Genomic DNA, 18,948 nt, shown 5'->3' with positions numbered 1-18,948 from the left:
ATCACTAAGAGGTAGACTATTAAATTCTGCTAAATAAGCCGAAGCCTCTGAGATAATGTAGCATACCATCCATAGTGATGCAGTCTCTCCTTTAAGAAATGTACCCCATTCCTCACAATCATCAAGAAAGTCTTATTGCTTTGAATAGAATGAGTCATAGTTCATTAGAGTAACAGAACAGGTGATTATAAAAAATAAAAAATAAAAAAAAAAGGAAGGGAAAAGGAAGCTCTGACCCTATCAATACTAGTCGAATTAATGCTAATATCAATTCTAGTTGAATTAATGCTAATATTTCATATGCCTTGCTAGAATTGTAATCCTTACTTGCCTGTGAAAGAAAAAGAAGAGCTTGAAGGTTTATCAATGGTGGAAACAGAGAAAACCAGAGATGAAGAATTCTCTGAAGATTGAAACTGAATTTTATTCAAGCTCACTATTTATACAATACATAGCTCGTAACTACCTCTAGAAGATTCCTATCTAACAAACTCTAACAGAAAATACAGCTGTACATGATAAATAAAATATCTATATTCTGGTAAGGAAAATATCTGGAGCTTAAAGTCATGAAGAACAGAGCAATTTCAGAATTGTTTAGAGAAGAATAGCTGTGTCAAAACGATGTCGTCTGCAATCTTGAGTGAGTAAGACACGCTTGCGTAAAACGAACTTTGTCTAAGAAGCAGGCCTAATAAACTGGTATGCATATTAAGTAATAAAGGAGAATTCTCTATGAGATCAGCTAATGGTATTTCGCAATCACACAGGTTCACACAAACGGGTGAAGTGCTTTTGGGAAATTTGCAGAATTTAAAGCTTCATGAGAGTTTTGAAGAGCATGCTTCTGCCTCATTCTAGTAATGAAATCCAAGCAGTGAACGAGGCCTCTTGAAGTTTAATTGTGATGCAACTGAATGATGACACAGCTTGTATCGCAGTTTTGACCTGTCATTGGGAAATTATCATTATGACAGACCCTTAAGGTATGTATTGATGCTATAAGAACTGGAGGATAGGTTGTTATTGGCAAAGGAGTTTGATAATTGTTCTTTTGTTTGAATAAAAAGAATGCAAACCAAGTAGTTCATGGTCTTAGTAACTGGCTAGTATGGTGGTTTGTTGAGGGAAAAAAAGACTTTTGTATTGTTTAGTTGGTTTGTAAATTTCCTTTTTCCAGAATATATATGATTTCTCAATTTAGTTTGGTAAACCTTTTTCTTTTTGCCAAATAGTCTTAAATTTTAATCATTCATGTGAATTGGGTCGAAAATTCATTAAATAACCTATTGCTCCACAATTGATCTTCTAATTAGTATAATTGCAGCTAACACCTTCCTTTTGAATGAGATAAGTATTGTTGTCCTAAAAAGTATGAAACAAAAAAGTCATTATCCTAACAAACAGAGATGTGCTTAATCCTTCTCTACTTTTACCGCTCCAGTTCATTTTTATCCTCTTAAATTCAAAAGGCACCTTCTGATGGAACTCTGCTGGAGCAATATAGTTGCTTAGGGCTGCTTCAACTTTGCACAGTAGTGGAGAGAAACATCAAAGAAAAAACTCTAGGTTAATGTGCAAAAACTCTAATCCAATTGCCTTGGTTATCAATCTATGCTAAGACAAATATTTGATTGCCTTGGGGAGTTCATGATATACCAATACCTTATTGGATTATAAGCAGGCAATAAGTAAAGGTAGCAAAATAAATAAGAGATTTTAAAAAGTTGGATCACAATTTTTTGTTCCCTAATACAAATTTAGCATGAAAACTTCTCTGTTAACTTACCTTTTTTCATTCATGTTTATGTGTTTTACTTGTTTAAAATATGTACTCAAACTCATAATCACCTTAGAATTTGGAATACCTTAAGGATAGCAGTGATTATTAAATTTCCATACCTATAGGTATGGGAATTTTTTTGAAAAAAAAGATGAGAACAAAATATAATTTACAGGTACTTTTATATTTAATCTTCCTCCCCTAAATTAAAATTCTGGTTTCACCATTGATTCATATACGTACGTTTAAAGTATACAAAAATCGTGACTTCAAATCATGATTTCCAAATATGTATAATGGGATATGTGTACTAGTATTTTCCCATTAGTTTATGACATTTAACATTTAAAAAAAAAATGAACTTAACATTAACATCTGAGCATAATGTATAGCAAGATTGTTAGGCTGAAACAGAGTAACGAAAAAGAAAAAGAAAGAGAGCGGAAAAAATTGTGTAGTACAAATAATATTAATGTTTTCTTTATTTCATTAATGCTGATTTTTAAAATGTTGAAAAATTAGTTTTTTTTTTTTGTTTCGAGGATGAGTTGAAAAATTAGTTGGTGATCATTTTTCCTTTTAATGTTTTCTTTATTTTGTGTAGTCTATAGTCTATACACTAGTTTTTGGACTGAATTTACTTCAATGTGAATTTCCTGACTCAAAAATGCACCACAAGGAGGTTTGTCTTTGATGCCTTGAAAAATGCTAGACTCAAAGCCATAATTAATGGTGCAATTGAACCAAAATTGACGTGTCTTCGTTGGAAACACTTTGTGAATAGTGTTACATGGTCACAATGTACTTGGCTATTTTGATTCATTAGGTTAGTTGTTTACTAAATTCAATTTATCCTTAAAGATGTCTCAATTTCTACTTCTTATTAGTTAATATTAGTGACCATACCTAGGTTTACAAGCATTCGTTAAAGTTCAAATTGTATTCTCGAAATTTGGAATAAATTTTTTTTTTTGTTTCTGAACTTTTATTTTGTTAATTTCATCTTATAAATGTTACTAATATGGTTCTTTCATCCAAGGTCTTTTAAAAAAGTTGTTGCTATAATCACAAAATGATGTAATTTAATTATTAAGTTTGATTGAAATTCATTTCGGTTCTTTAATTTTACTTTCATTTGATTGAATCCTTAAAAAAAAATTTTTAAAAAAAATGATGAAATACCCTTTTCATTTATATACTTTACAAAGTAAGATATACAATTAAGTTGTGTCTAAATTCAATAATAAACGAGTAATGTTAATAATATTATTTTTCATAATTATTGGCATAATTTTTTGTGATTAAAACAAAATTACTTTCATTTTTGTTTATCACCAATCGCAATATTTGAAATTAGAAGGAAAAAAAAAAAGTTTTAGGGCTATAGGATAATAATAACAAAATAAATAACCAAGCTCTAAAACGGGTCGACCCGACTTTTTACAGCACGATTCCGGGTTGGAACCTACCTATAAATATCCAGAAAATGAAAATCTAAAATTTGAAAAAATCGTACTCACAGTCACAGAAAGCAAAAATGGAGGGAAACCGTGGGAGCTCACAGCGCTACGATTTGTTACGAAAAATCAGAGGTCAAAAAATTCAATTTCAAATTCAAAAAAACGCATTGAAATACATTCACATTCTTCAATCACACTGCAATCGACGATTCAAATTCTTACAATTTATGGTTTCTTTGAATTTTCAGAGTTCACTCGCGCTATAATACAGGATCTGAGCATCGGACGGTCACCGATCGTTCTCATCGATCGGTTCAGAGTTCACTGCACGAATCCTCACGCAAACTGGTTCGGTTTCTTCTCTTTCAATTGCATGGATGATCGTATTTAGGTTTCGAAAATTTGATTTGAAGTTCAAAAACGGCACCGTTTTGTAGAATATCTTTCGAGTTTTTGAAAAATTCACACATTTTTTCGCTCCTAATTGCGATTTTTTGTAAAAAAATTCTTGTTCCTTAATTTTTTGAACGGAAAATATGCATGAAGGAATTGTAGGTTTAGATGAGAATTTGGTTATTACACTATAGTAAAATAGTAATTATTATTATTATTATTATTAGTGATTGATGATCGTATTTAGGTTTTTAAAAAATGATTCAAGGATCAAATACCACTGTTTTGTAGAATTTCTAATTATTTGGTTGAAATGAGATAGGAATTTGTAGGTTTAGATGAGAATTTGGTTATTGCTCTATGGAAAAGTAGTGATTATTATTATTATTATTATTATTATTATTATTATTATTATTATTATTATTATTATTTGTGTTATTGTTGTTGTTGTTATCAAAATTAGTGAATTTTAATTGTAGGCTAATCCAAGGAAGTGACTACGGCACTGGACACAAGATGGACGCGCCACTTGGTGTTCATCAAATGAACCGGATTTGGCTAGGGTCCAATGCCTCTGCACATTTTGATGTGAGGTCGATGGATGTGCCACGTGTCCATCTCTTTACATTCTAGTGTTCATTGAATGCATAGGATTTGGCTTGCATCCAATGCCTTTGTGCAATGGATGTGAGATGGATGCGCCACTTGTCCGTCTCTTTATATGTGGTGCATCTTTTGTTTCTCTATTGCTTGAGATTTGTTTTGGCCTGCTTCTATTGTCTTTGCACATTAAACGCAAGATAAAAACACGCCACATATCCATCTTTTTATATGTTGCACATCTAGTTGTGACTGTGCTTCACAAGATTTGGCTTGCGAACATGAGATAGACATGCCATGCATCCATCTCTCATATGTGGTGCATCCAGCGCATTGGATGCAAGCGAGACCTTTGAATAAAAAGGGGCATGGTATTTTAAGTGGATTTCATAGATAAGGAAAATTCAAGGTGATGTAACTAGCGTTTGTCATTAAATTCATCAAGCATGATTGGGTTGTAGTTGAAACTGTTACTATTGTTGTATGCAACTTTGCTGAGCCCAAAATTTTGGAACTAAGGTTTAATTTTTATTGTTGTTTGCAGCTGTTGCAGCTCTGTTTTGCCAAATGGGAAGGAAATTCTCACACTTCAAAGGGAAAACCATGTGCATAGGCTTGGTGAGTGGGTTTTGACCTTAACCACTTATGAGAACCTTACAATGAGTCTTCAATTGTATGGAATACTATCCAACTATTGATAAGTTATTGAATTCTATTTCAGATGTCTTGCTAAGAGTGCTATTGATTGTTCAGCAACTTCTGCAAGAAAACCGGCATGGGTCCAAGAGAGATATATATTACATGCATCCATCTGTATTTTCAGGTAAATCTGAATTAAGCTTCAGTCCCAATTTCAAATGATATTTCTTTTTTTAACTTAAAGTTTTAGATCTTGTAGTCTTGCGTTTAGTGAGATTTATATTCAAGTTTCCCTATTACTGTGATAGGAATCTGAAAAATTCATGTTCAGTGGAACAAATTTGAGTATCTGCCCTTAATTTATACTTTGTGTAATCACTTATCAAAAAAAAAAAAAAAGTTTATACTTTGTGCAATCACTTTATGTTAAAGAAAGTCACAAGCATCATCATGGGGAGAACTTTATGAGAGATAATTTGATATATTTGATTGTGCTTAGGTCTCCATTTGTCAGCATTGTCAGTTATTTTAAAGGGCATAAGTCAGCACTTAGATATTTCGGAGAAATCTGAACTTAAAATTAGATAGTATTTTATTTTCTTCCATAGATTTCAGTCCTTGTCTGCTTGAATGACATTGCTTTCTTAAATATCTTCTGCTTATTCTGCAATCCAGAACAGTCAGTTGTAGACCGGGCAATCAATGACATATGCATCCTTATGCAATGCAGTCGCCACAATCTAAATGTGGTAGGCGTTTTCCTTATTCTTTCTTTTTCACCTGAATATTGCTAATTCGTTTTTTGGTTCTGCTGGAGTGTATAAAGCCTTTGCGGTTTAAACCGAACAAATCGGGGGAAGGCTTAAAAAATTTCCAAGTACATGGCTGCACTAGCCTCAAATTTTTGTAAAACCTCTGTCACTTTGTTGTCAGTTACAAGGAACTTACACTTATTGGGACATCTATATCTTGTCTCTTTTGGCAGGTTTCTGTAGGCAATGGGTAGGTACTTTTGATCACATTCAGTCCTTTTAAGATAAGTAGACAATAATAATTTTTTTCTGTCTGAATTCTCTTTTTAAGATCTTACTCAAAAGTGTTGTTTGCCAATTGCATATATGAGTTACTGGGTGAATATATCATATCTTTCCATGTCATAGGATTTTTATAGCCACTCATGTCATAGGATTTTTATAGCCACTGAAATGTAACATGCGTTTAACTGAATGATTATCAACATGAGTAGTTTATAAATTTTTGGATATATGGCATTCATTAGGCATAGCTAATAATTTCTATATGCCGAACTAATTATTTCCAGTGATCATAAAATTTTCAGATCTACCCTCAGTTTATGTACCATTGGACTCCAACAAGGCAGACCTTTCTTCAAGTTAAAAAAAAATGATAATAATAATAATAATAATAATAATAATAATAATAAAAACCCTCTTTTGTGAAGGGGATTAAATAGTCCTTTAGAGGGGTAGTACTTTATCACTTAAATAGTTCTTCACACTGTTTTTTCATTCTTGAGTTTTCTCAACTACATAGCTGACCCTTTGACCCAGAATATGCTGTGTTGATTTTGCTGTAGTTTCCTTAGCCAATGTGCTTAACTGTTTGTTGATCCCAATATTTCTGTTACAGGTTGGTGATGGGCTGGATAAGATTCTTAGAAGGTGGAAGGAAGTTTGATTGCATAAATCATCCTAACACGGTAAGAACAGGAGCTGGTATGGTTATTTAATCGTCTCCAATTAAAATACTTCTGAACCGGTTCTATTGCAGGCCTACCCCATCCCTGTTCAAGTTGAAGAAGTCCAAGGTATCCAATTACTAAGATAATATGCAGGACAATTTAGACCAATCTATGTTTATAATTGATGCAGGCATTGGCAATAAGATTTATCTATTTTTTTTCCTATGCATTAGGTGCAAGGATTTTTTATTGTATAGTAGATAATTGAAATTTTCTTAATTCTTGCATGTAGACATTATTAGTGTTGCTGACTACATTCTAGTTGTGGAGAAGGAATCAGGTAAGCAATTATACTGGTAATACTTATAGGAAGCACAACTTCTAAGTTCTAACATTCTTCCTTTTGACTAAATTACTAATGATATGCAGTATTTGAGCGATTAGCTAATGACCAGTTCTGCAATGCAAACCGTTGCATTGTCATCACTGTAAGCTCTTCCTTAAGTCATTAGGCTCATTTCAAAATCCTTTTTGACCATTTTTTTCACAGGGAAGAGGCTATCCAGATATCCCCACCAGAAGGTGAAAATTTTTCACTTTTATTTACAATGTTTCTCATCATATCGCCATATGTCTCACTTATCATTTTGTTTTCATGTATCTATTTGGGCTTTCTGTGATTACATGCATTTGTACCAATAGGTTTTTGCGGCTGCTCATTGAAAAGTTGTGTCTACCTACCTATTGTTTGGTCGATTGTGATCCATATGGCTTTGACATTCTGACCACATATCGGTTTGGTTCAATGGTTAGGTTTATTAAATTGTTAATGATATTGTTGTTTATTTATCATCCTCTTGAGCAAGCTAAACAACATATATACTGGCAACTAGGAGTCTAGGGCCGTGTATATGAAACTCTAAGAACCATGTAAATTTCCTATTTTTTTGAAAAGTTGACAAGTTTTTTTTCTCTTACACATCTATTTTGTTAGCAAATGGCCTATGATGCAAAGCAACTGCGTTGCCCAGAGGTATGCTGGCTTGGAGTTTTTCCTTCGGATTCTGAGAAATACTGTCTTCCACAGCAATGTTTCCTTCCTCTGACAGCAGAAGGTGAGAGATGATACTTGTAGTGTTTCAGATTGGTTTTCTTATGTTTGTAGTCTTCTGCCAAGGTTCTTGATATTCCTGCCAGACAAGAAGAAAGCTGAAGCTATGCTAAATAGATGCTACCTGCAAAGAGAAGTCCCAAGATGGAGGTAAAATTCTGTAAAAATAACCTGTCATTCTTCTGTTATCCTTGTTTGCCTGGACTACACAGATTCTGAAGTTTTACTTTATCATGAAAGGTTGGAACTGGAGTTGATGCTGCAAAAAGGGGTGAAATTTGAGATTGAAGCATTGTCTGTGCATTCACTATCCTTTTTGTCAAAAGAATACATAAAATCTAAGATTCAAGGTGGAGTGCACATTTAACTCGTCTGAAATTTTCAGTGTACCTTCTACCATCTGGGAGAACATTTATATGATATTTGCAAGATTTAAAAGTTAAAACATAATCTTTAAACAATGTTTTATAGGCATAGGAAGAAGTGTAGTCAAATAGAGCCCAAGTGCTCTCTTTTTAATCCAAGAAACGGCCCTTAGAGATCTTTTATTCCTTTTGGAAGATACTAGAGCGAAACACAACCTATTGATATTGGAAGAGTCAAAAGAGTCTTACAATGTATCATTTTTGGGTCCAATGAAATTCTTAGGTTTAGGAAGAAGTCTTATCAAATAGAGATTTCTTCTCACGACCATCTTTCAATTGTTAATACAATATATAAGAATCAATACTAAAAATAGTACCACACTCTTGATCGTGAAATATCAATTGCTTGTTGAACCCTATGAATTGAAAATAAGATGCTCCAAATTTGAGAGTCCAAAAGTTTTATAATACATTCTTGATGGGGAAAAAATGTGAATGAAAGATCCCATTCATAGTTTTGGAGCATCATCTAATAACAGTCAAGTAAATTACTAACAACCTTCAAAGGAGAAAAAAAGGATTTTGGAAAGGGTTTGGAATCTTTGGATGTGGCAAACAGAAATCATTACTTGAGTAAAGCATTGAAAACCTTCAAAAGTTTATGCTAGTAGGCTGCCTGATTTTTATTTTATTTTATAATTATTCAAGAATTGGGGGTGGAGGAGCTAATTAGTTTGAGTTATGTTGAAACATCATGAGGAGCTAATTAGTTTGAGTTATAAGACTCTTGACAGTTTGCAGATTTAAATCAATAAAATAATGTGATCGGCTTTTGGTTTAAGCCAACTGGCTGGGTTCTTTTAATCTTGTTCATCCAATCTAAAAATGGAATAGGGAATGGATAAAAAAAAGAAGCAATGGATTTCTTTTTATCTTTTTTTGAAAAACATTATTGGTTTTCATATGGATACTATTTACATGTTGCTTGGCCATGTCAAAAATATTGGATTTCAATATTTTATTTTAATAAAATAAAATAAAAATGCCACAGTGATCACCTTCTGTAGGTGAAAGGGTGATCTAAGACCTTTTTTGTTTTCATTAGAAGGACCAAATTCTTGAATTTCTGGGCGACTGGGCTTTAGGAAGGCCTGCTATGTTTTTTAAAATCTACAGCCATCACAAACAGCCCTGATATGGACTTTTTGTCCTAGGAAATTCAAGCTTATTCTAATTAGGCCCAAGTGTCTTCTTGAATGTTTTAGATACACACAGCGAAAAGCAGAAAATCAGTCCATTTACAAAATTTGACATTATACAATTAATTTTTATTTTATTTTATTTTATTTTTGATAAATCACAGTATAATACAATCCACCATCACGGACGAATGTAATATGAAACCTAACAAGTCGGTAGATTAAAGACAAGAATCACACAACCACATCATGACTAGATAAGTCTCCACCCATTTGGGATTAATGGTCCACGTATCACAGCCAGCATCACAGCTGACTTGGCTAATAGAGACAAGGAATGATACAATAAAGCGGTAAATAATAATAATTTTTGGGGGAAAAGAAAGTAAAGTAGATTCTTTTGAGTCTACGTTTACGAGCTTATTCACAAGAACATTATTGTGTTTGAATTTTGGTTGTTTAGTAGTTGGTTCTAACCTTGACTTGAGCTTGGCTCATTTGCTAAATAAACAAACAAAAACAAGCTTTTTTTTTTTTCATAAACTAAATCCACTACAAGCACTATGTAAAATTGCCTTTGTGCATTCTTCAGTTTTCTCAACTGGGATCCAGTTAGCTTGAGCCTAACAATGCTTTGATCTAAACCATGTATGGAAAGCACAATGTCTGTCATTTGACTTGCCTGAGCATATTCTCAATGCCATTAAAGCTACTCCACTTTCTTGTAACTGTGACAATGCTATTAAAGCTACTCCACTTTCTTGTAACTGTGAAGCAGAGGATTCTCTTCAATGGGCTTTTTCCAAGAATGGTTTTTTCTCCCTCAAATCAGCTTATTTATTGGCGAGGGGTTTAAACCCTTTGAACCTTATTGCTGTCTCGGTAGCATGGATGTGGAGAGTTGAAACTTATCCTAAGATTCAATTTTTTCTATGGCTTTGTCTGCATAATAGTGTGCCAACCGGGGAAGTTTTGGGTTCGAGGGGTTTAAATCTTGACCCCATGTGTAGCTTATGCCACCAAAGCAATGAATCTATTGACCACCTATTAAGGGGCTGTGTGTTTGCTCATGGCTTTTGGCAACAACTTCAGTACCCGGTTAGCATGAGGGAGACCTTTAATTTACCCCTTGGAGAATGGCTTGAAGCCAATTGCAAGATAGACATCAAATCCAAATTTATGGGCATTCCCTGGAAGGTTTTATTTCCCATGGGAGTGTGGTGGCAACTATGGCTGCACAGGAATAATTTTGTTTTTTGAACTGGCAAGGTGGATCGGTCAAATTTCAAGAGATGCATCAAAGAAAGTATTGAGTTCTTCTCCATAGGCATGAATTCTAAGCTGCCTAAAGCCAAAACAATAGTTGTTGTGGGTTGAGAGAAGCCTCCAGCGGGTTGGGCTAAGCTTAATTCTGACGGGTCAGCCCTTGGAAATCCGGGTAGAGCAGGAGGGGGCGGTGTGATTAGGAACCATGAATGGCAGTGGCTGAAAGGGTACGCTTGGCCTCTTGGATGCACCAACAGCTGCATGGCAGAGGTGTGGGCACTCAGAGATGGTCTGCTATTGGCCAAGGAAATGAGGCTGAATAATCTCATCATTGAATTGGATGCATTAAGTGTAGTTCTGCTCATGAACAATAATACCACCAATTTGTTAATGAAACCTTTGTTGACTGATTGCAGAAACCCGGTGAGAGAGATACCCAACAAACAGATAACTCATGTTTTCAGGGAGGCCAATCAATGTGCTGATGCATTGGCTAAATTAGGTGCAAGTAGTTTATCATCTTTTGTTGTATTTTTGAAGCCACTGCCTGTAGTGGAAAGCATTATAGCTTCTAATAAAGCTAACTTGTGATGTAACAGACTAATTAATTCATAGTTTTATGCATTCTCCATGATTGACCAAAAAAAAAACCAAACATTACGTTAAGAACATGAAAAAATCCCTCTTTACTTTAAGAGAATAAGAATAGAAGTGTACATAATAAAGGTCAACACAATTATTGTTAGGCATGGGTGCTCATAAACATATCTAGTTTCCAGTGGGCTTTCAAACAACAATCAAGTTTTAGTTTCAAAATTTAAATGGTTATGGACAGTTAATAGAAAGATTAGGTCAAAATTAATTGGGGAAAATGGGCATTTGCCCCTAATTTACAAATTATGTAGCAAAATGTCCATGTTTTGAAACTCATTTTAACAAAATCGAGTTACAGGTGAAACTCGACATTAGCAATGTCGAGTTCTATGCGTGCTCCCCCTCTCACATGAATTGTGAGTCTCACCATAAATTTAATTAGTGGGATCAACAGTTATGTGAGAGGAGAGAGTACACACTCTAGGCGTACCCAATAATTACCCTTACATTAGCCCTTCAAAGCCAATCCACACCGTGTGTTGACTTTGGAGGGCCCCACTGGTTTCTATAGTATTTGCTTTTATTTATTTATTTTATGGGCCTCTATTTTGGTCATGTTGTGAATTTGGTCCTCAATTTTTTATAACTTCATTTTTTTTTTCTTATATTTTTAAACTTACTGATATATTGATTTTTTTAATGGACCTTTAATTTGCTTTTATCTACTGATATTTTTTCTTATATTTTTAAACTTATATTTTTTTTTTCTAGAACTAAGTCATTAATAATTGATTCTCAAAAAAAAGAAAGTCATTAACAATTATTATTTTGGCAGGAACATGGGCTACATACCTACAACAGTAAAATAAAAATTGGTATTTGTGTTTTGACTTTTGAGATTCAACTATGAAAGACTTTACTAGTTGAGCTAATTGGAATCCACAAATTGTTTCTCTTTTAGGTTATGAGTTTTTGGTTAAATTTTTTTAAAATTTTTTTTTATTGGGTATTTGGTTTACAGCAATTTAATTATTATTATTATTATAAAGTTTCAACCGGTTTATGGGATTTTTACTTTTTATCATTAAATTAAGACACCAATCAGTTTTTGGTATAAGCAGAGATTGAACTCAATCGATTTTTGTTGATTTAAAAATCTGAATGAGGATTCTATCTTTGTCTAAAAAAAAAAAAAACTAAATGAAGAGGGAGGACCAATCTTGGGGTTTTTTTTATTTTTTATTTTTTAATTCAATAGATTTTAATTTATTGGGCTTGTTGTTATTATAATAATAATTATTTTCTAGATTTTAGTTCGATAAAAAAAAATTTTGGGCTTTTTCTTTTGGTTTGAAAGCCCCTGATATATTGTTAAGGGACCAAATTATGGACCAATGTTTAATTTTATTGGGCTTAAAAAAATTTAGGATAGTCGCAACTATTTTTTTAAGGGTAAGTTGGTAAGTACATGTACCTATGTAAAATTGAATAAAATAAAATAAAATAAAATCATGTCTACAAATAGTTCCCAATTGTATGGAACTATTTGCATAGCATTTCTCAAATAAAAAAAAAAAAAATTATGTAGCATTCATACCGAAAGTAATGACACATTCATTGTGAAAGACATAAAACTTTGCCTCCCTATTTTTCAAATATACTTTCCAACAAAATTTTTATGTTTTCTCTATTCCATTTAAATATTTTTTCTTCATTCTTTCTTTAATATTTAAATTTTTAGGTGATATTTTTTAACAAATCTCGTGAAGCACTTGTGGCAATGATATAGTGAGTTGTAGGGTCATCTAATTTTAATGAGAAGTGTTATGTTTCATTTTCACAATACTTTCATAACAAATTCTATATGGTAAGTTGTTTTTAGTTCTAATTTGATCCCACCACAAAAATTAATTTTTCTTAACCATATTTGCTAGTAACAACTCGCTATTTAAGATTTTTGAAAATGTTGTAGTAGCATTTCTCAATTTTATTTTATTTTTCCTTATTTCTCATACGTTTCTTATTTTCTTTTCTTTTTTTCTCTTATTTTCCTCCTCACACTTATCCCCACTTCTCCTCTTTATCTTCATTTTTGCCTTTAATTTTCTACCTCTTCGTCTATCTCAATCTCTAGCTATCTCTCTCTTTCTCTTGGACTAAGGGTCTGTTTGGGATAGTGGCGGTTCTAGAAATTTTGTTCAGGGTGTTTCTTAGGAAGCATAAATTACACAATCTTATTTTTTTTTAGCCTTTAGGTAATTAGGTTTGATTCAATGTTATTAATTCTATTCCGTTTTGGCCGTAATGGTCGGAAAATACTGTGCCGGTAAAAAAATTGAAACAGTAACCCATCCTATTCCACTTCGTAAAAACTTTCGGGTCATTCTGGTCTATTTTGGGTGTTTTGGGGTGTTTCGATAAATACCTGTCGAAATTCAAGATTCAGCCGGCATGAAGTTTGTGCTTAAAAAAAAATATATTCTTAAAACCAAAACAAATTTGCATTCTGTAAACCAAAAAACCTCAAAAGGAAAAAAAAATGAAAAGAAAAGAAATGAATAAAGGTACCTGTATAGCTAAAAAAAATTGTATTGAGAAATTTGAGACTCAAAACTTGAGAAGAGGTACTGCCACACTGGTACTAGTAGAAGATACAGAAATTATGAACAAGAAGGAAGGCAAAATGTAGATGTAAAAGTGTAGATGAAGATGTGATAAAATTTAAAAGTATGAGTGTAAAAATCGAGGAAACTGAAAACATTTATGGTTAAGAATAAATAAGAAAAAATAATTAAAAATGAGAAATAAGTAATATATGTCTGGTGAGGAAAAATAATACTATAATAAATAATAATAAAATGTTGAAAATTGTGTTGTATTGGGCAGTGTGCTTAGTCGAAGGAATCAAGTCACTACCTAGGGGATCAACAAACTTTAACAGTTAAGCACATTGGCTAAGGATACTACTGCAAAATCAACACAGCATATTATGGGTCAAAGGGTCAGCTATGTAGTTGAGAAAACTCAAGAATGAAAAAACAGTGTGAAGAACTATTTAAGTGGTAAAGTACTATCGCTCATCCAGAGCCACACCCCCCCCCCCCTCTAAAGGACTATTAAATCCCCTTCACAAAAGAGGGTTATTTATTAATTTATTAATTTTTTTTATTATTATTTATTTATTTATTTACTTGAAGAAAGGTCTGCCTTGTTGGAGTCCAATGGTACATAAACTGAGGGTAGATCTGAAAATTTTAAGATCACTGGAAATAACTAGTTTGGCATATAGAAATTATTAGCTATGCCTAATGAATGCCATATATCCAAAAATTTATAAACTACTCATGTTGATAATCATTCAGTTAAACGTATATTACATTTCAGTGGCTATAAAAATCCTATGACATGAGTGGCTATAAAAATCCTAAGACATGGAAAGATATGATATATTCACCCAGTAACACATATATGCTAGTGTTAAACAACACTTTTGAGTACGATCTTAAAAAGAGAATTCAGACAGAAAAAAAATTATGATTGTCTACCTATCTTAAAAGGACTGAGTGTGATCTCAAGTACCTACCCATTGCCTACAGAAACCTGCCAAAAGAGACAAGATATAAATGTCCCAATAAGTGTAAGTTCCTTGTAACTGACAACAAAGTGACAAAAGTTTTACAAAAATTTGAGGCTAGTGCAGTCATGCACTTGGAAATTTTTTAAGCCTTCCCCCAATTTGTTCGGTTTAAACCACAAAGGCTTTATACACTCCAACAGAACCAAAAAACGAATTAGCAATATTCAGGTGAAAAAGAAAGCATAAGGAAAACACCTACCACATTTAGATTGTGGCGACTGCATTGCATAAGGATGCATATGTCATTGATTGCCCAGTCTACAACTGACTGTTCTGGATTGCAGAATAAGCAGAAGATATTTAAGAAAGCAATGTCATTCAAGCAGACAAGGACTGAAATCTATGGAAGAAAATAAAATACTATCTAATTTTAAGTTCAGATTTCTCCGAAAGAACTGACAATGTTGACAAATGGAGACCTAAGCACAACCAAAGATATCAAATTATCACTCATAAAGTTCTCCCCATGATGATGCCTGTGACTTTCTTTAACATAAAGTGATTGCACAAAGTATAATTTTTTTTTTTTGATAAGTCATTGCACAAAGTATATATTAAGGGCAGATACTCAAATTTGTTCCACTGACCATGCATTTGTCAGATTCCTATCACAGTAATAGGGAAACTTGAATATAAATCTCACAAAACGCAAGACTACAAGACCTAAAATTTTAAGTTATAAAAAGAAATATCATTTGCAATTGGGACTGAAGCTTAATTCAGATTTACCTCAAAATACAGATAGGTGCATGTAATATATATCTCTCTTGGACCCATGCCGATTTTCTTGCAGAAGTTGTTGAACAATCAATAGCACTCTTAGCAAGACACCTGAAATAGAATTCAATAACTCATCAATAGTTGGATAGTATTCCACACAATTGAAGACTCATTGTAAGGTTCTCATAAGTGGTTAAGGTCAAAACCCACTCACCGAGCCTATGCACATGGTTTTCCCTTTGAAGTGTGAGAATTTCCTTCCCATTTGGCAAAACAGAGCTGCAACAGCTGCATACAACAATAAAAATTAAACCTTAGTTCCAAAATTTTGGGCTTAGCAAAGTTGCTTACAACCATTGTTATTAATACCGTTTCGGACCCCGTTTCGGTTTGTCCAGTGGAATGGAATATTTCGGTACCGGCCGATTTCGGCGTACCGTTTTAAGGTGTTTCGGGTTCCTAAAAATTAAATTATATATATTCTTGTAAAACATAAAATTGTCAATCCTAATAAATAAATAACTAAATTTCAAATAATACAAATCATTTAGTCTTAACTCTTAAGTCTTAAACATCAATATAACATCTATTTAACATCACACAATAAGAAGATTTACAAGACAATAACTAAACATCAAATAATACAAAACATTTAGTCTTAACTTTTATGTCTTAAACCTCAATACAACATCAAACAATAAGAAGATTTATAACAAGTCATTACTCATTACATAAGCCCATAATAATTAATAACTAATAAGCCAACAAAATTTATAACATAATATTAGCCATCAAAATTTTTTTTTTTTTTTTTTCCATAGGCCAAATCATGTACCGGCCGGAATTCACATCTCGGCCGGAATTGGCCGGAATGGACCGAAATGGCCGGAATGGACCGGAATGGCCCGAAATCTGGCCCGAGGTGGAACGTTGGGTATCCTGGTACCGGTTTGCATACCGGAACGAAAAATTCCGGTCGTTCCGGCCGGAACGGAACGGAATCAATAACAATGCTTACAACAATAGTAACATTTTCAACTACATCCCAATCATGCTTGATTGATTTAACGACAAACGCTAGTTACCTCACCTTAAATTTTCCTTTTCTATGAAATCCACCTAAAAAACCATGCCCCTTTTTTATTCAAAGGCCTGGCTTGCATCCAATGCACTGGACGCACCGTATATGAGAGATGGACACATGGCACATCTATCTCGTGTTCACAAGCCAAATCTTGTGAAGCAGAGTCACAAACTAGATGTACGGCATATAAAAAAGATGTGGCGTGTTTACAAAAAATTGCAATTAGGAGCTAAAAATGTGTGAATTTTTCAAAAACTCGGAAGATATTCTACAAAACGGTGCCGTTTTTGGACTTCAAATCAAAATTTCGAAACCTAAATACGATCGTCCATGCAATTGAAAGAGAAAAAACCCGAACCAGTTTGCGTGAGGGTTCGTGCAGTGAACTCTGAACCGATCGATGAGAACGATCGGTGACCGTCCGATGCTCAGATCTTGTACTATAGCGCGAGTGAACTCTGAAAATTCAAAGAAACCATAAATTATAAGAATTTGAAATTGTTGATTACAGTGTGATTGAAGAATGTGAATGTATTTCAATGCGTTTTATTGAATTTGAAATTGAATTTTCTTGACCTCTGATTTTTCGTAACAAATCGCAGCGCTGTGAGCTCCCACGGTTTCCCTCCATTTTTTTTTTCAATCAAACTTAATAATTACATTACATCGTTTTGTGATTATAGCAATAACTTTTTCAAAAGACTGTGGATGAAAGAATCACATTAGTAACATTTATAAGATGAAATTAACAAAATAAAAGTTTAGAAACAAAAAAAAAAAAAAAAAAATTTATTCCAAATTTAGATAATACAATTTGAACTTTAACAAATGCTTGTAAACCTTGGTATGGTCACTAATATTAACTAATAAGAAGTAGAAATTGAGACATCTTTAAGGACAAATTGAATTAAGTAAACAACCAACCAAATGAACCAAAATAGCCAAGCACATTGTGACCATGTAACACTATTCACAAAGTGTTTCCAACGGAGACACGTCAATTTTGGTTCAATTGCACCATTAATTATAGCTTTGAGTCTAGCATTTTTCAAGGCATCAAAGACAAACCTCCTTGTGGTGCATTTTTGAGTCAGGAAATTCACATTGGAGTAAATTCAGTCCAAAAACTAGTGTATAGACTATAGACTACACAAAATAAAGAAAACATTAAAAGGAAAAATGATCACCAACTAATTTTTCAACTCATCCTCAAAAAAAAAAAAAAAAAAAACTAATTTTTCAACATTTTAAAAATCAGCATTAATGAAATAAAGAAAACATTAATATTATTCGTATTACACAATTTTTTCCGCTCTCTTCCTTTTTTTTGTTTCGTTACTCTGATTCAGCCTAACAATCTTGCTATACATTATGCTCAGATGTTAATGTTACGTTCATTAAAAAAAAATATTTTTTGATACAAGATAAAATTTCTACTTTAACCTAATCTAAGTATATATGTGTGTGAAGCTCCCTCTTGGAGACTTAAACCCCGGCCCTTGCCCCCCACACTCTACAAACACTTATACCTATGGAGTGACCATTGCACTAAGGGTGTGTGATTGTCATTAAAAAAAAAATGTTAAATGTCATAAACTAATGAGACGATACTAGTACACATATCCCATTATACATATTTGGAAATCATGATTTGAAGTCATAATTTTTGTGTACTTTAAACGTATGCATAAGAATCAATGGTGAAACCAGAATTTTAGTTTAGGGGAGGAAGATTAAATATAAAGGTACTTATAAATTATATTTTGTTCTCATTTTTTTTTTTCAAAAAAATGTCCATATATACCTATAGGTATGGAAATTTAATAGTCACTGCTATCCTTAAGATATTCCAAATTCTAAACATGAATGAAAAAAGGTAAGTTAACAGAGAAGTTTTCATGCTAAATTTGTATTAGGGAACAAAAAATAGTGATCCAACTTTTTAAAATCTCTTATTAATTTCGCTACCTTTACTTATAGCCTGCTTATAATCCAATAAGCTATTGGTATATCATGAACGAAAGAAGCTTTTTTTTACTTAATAACGTCAAAAATAATTTTTTTAAAGAATTCATCTAGGTGTATAATACAAAGAATAGTAGAGATAATAACTGATGTGTGGCAGCAAATCAACATAAGGAAATCATTCACAATATATACAACAACATTTTAAAGAGGAAATGTAGGTGTAACTTTACTGTGGCACAATTTTAGTGTCAGAAGAAAAATGTATAACTGAGTTTGACGTGGGACTTGGGGTTAAGAATGGCAATGGGGCAGGGCGGGACTGAAGGATGGGGTTTTCATTCCTGCCCCGCATGATTTTGTCTTACCCCATCCTCATCCCGCCCTGCATGCGGGGAAAACTTTCTCACCCCATCCCCACCCCTTGGGG

At 33.1% G+C, this 18,948-nt stretch overlaps 2 protein-coding genes across 2 annotated transcripts; one reads left to right on the top strand and one right to left on the bottom strand.

The window, feature by feature from the left end:
* The first annotated feature begins 3,302 nt into the window (after positions 1-3,302).
* LOC142641085 (meiotic recombination protein SPO11-1) lies at positions 3,303-8,140 on the top strand. The gene is made up of 15 exons (XM_075815459.1): positions 3,303-3,375; positions 3,492-3,591; positions 4,781-4,854; positions 4,958-5,059; positions 5,551-5,624; positions 5,861-5,877; positions 6,526-6,595; positions 6,667-6,703; positions 6,870-6,917; positions 7,007-7,065; positions 7,128-7,159; positions 7,280-7,385; positions 7,572-7,692; positions 7,775-7,838; positions 7,929-8,140. The coding sequence occupies exons 1-15, from the start codon at positions 3,321-3,323 to the stop codon at positions 8,053-8,055; spliced, it is 1,086 nt and encodes a 361-aa protein (XP_075671574.1). The 5' UTR covers positions 3,303-3,320; the 3' UTR covers positions 8,056-8,140.
* Positions 8,141-15,479: 7,339 nt separating this feature from the next.
* LOC142639314 (meiotic recombination protein SPO11-1-like) lies at positions 15,480-17,184 on the bottom strand. Its single transcript, XM_075813517.1, has 4 exons — positions 17,130-17,184; positions 16,912-17,011; positions 15,684-15,757; positions 15,480-15,580 (listed from the first exon to the last, which is right to left on the bottom strand). The coding sequence occupies exons 1-4, from the start codon at positions 17,182-17,184 to the stop codon at positions 15,480-15,482; spliced, it is 330 nt and encodes a 109-aa protein (XP_075669632.1).
* Between the last annotated feature and the right edge of the window lie 1,764 nt (positions 17,185-18,948).

The sequence above is a fragment of the Castanea sativa genome, chromosome 6, assembly GCF_040712315.1.
Source record: "Castanea sativa cultivar Marrone di Chiusa Pesio chromosome 6, ASM4071231v1".
NCBI classification, from domain to species: Eukaryota; Viridiplantae; Streptophyta; class Magnoliopsida; order Fagales; family Fagaceae; genus Castanea; species Castanea sativa.
The sequence above is the reverse complement of the archived record's forward strand: the minus strand, read 5'-3'. Positions and strand labels throughout refer to the sequence as shown.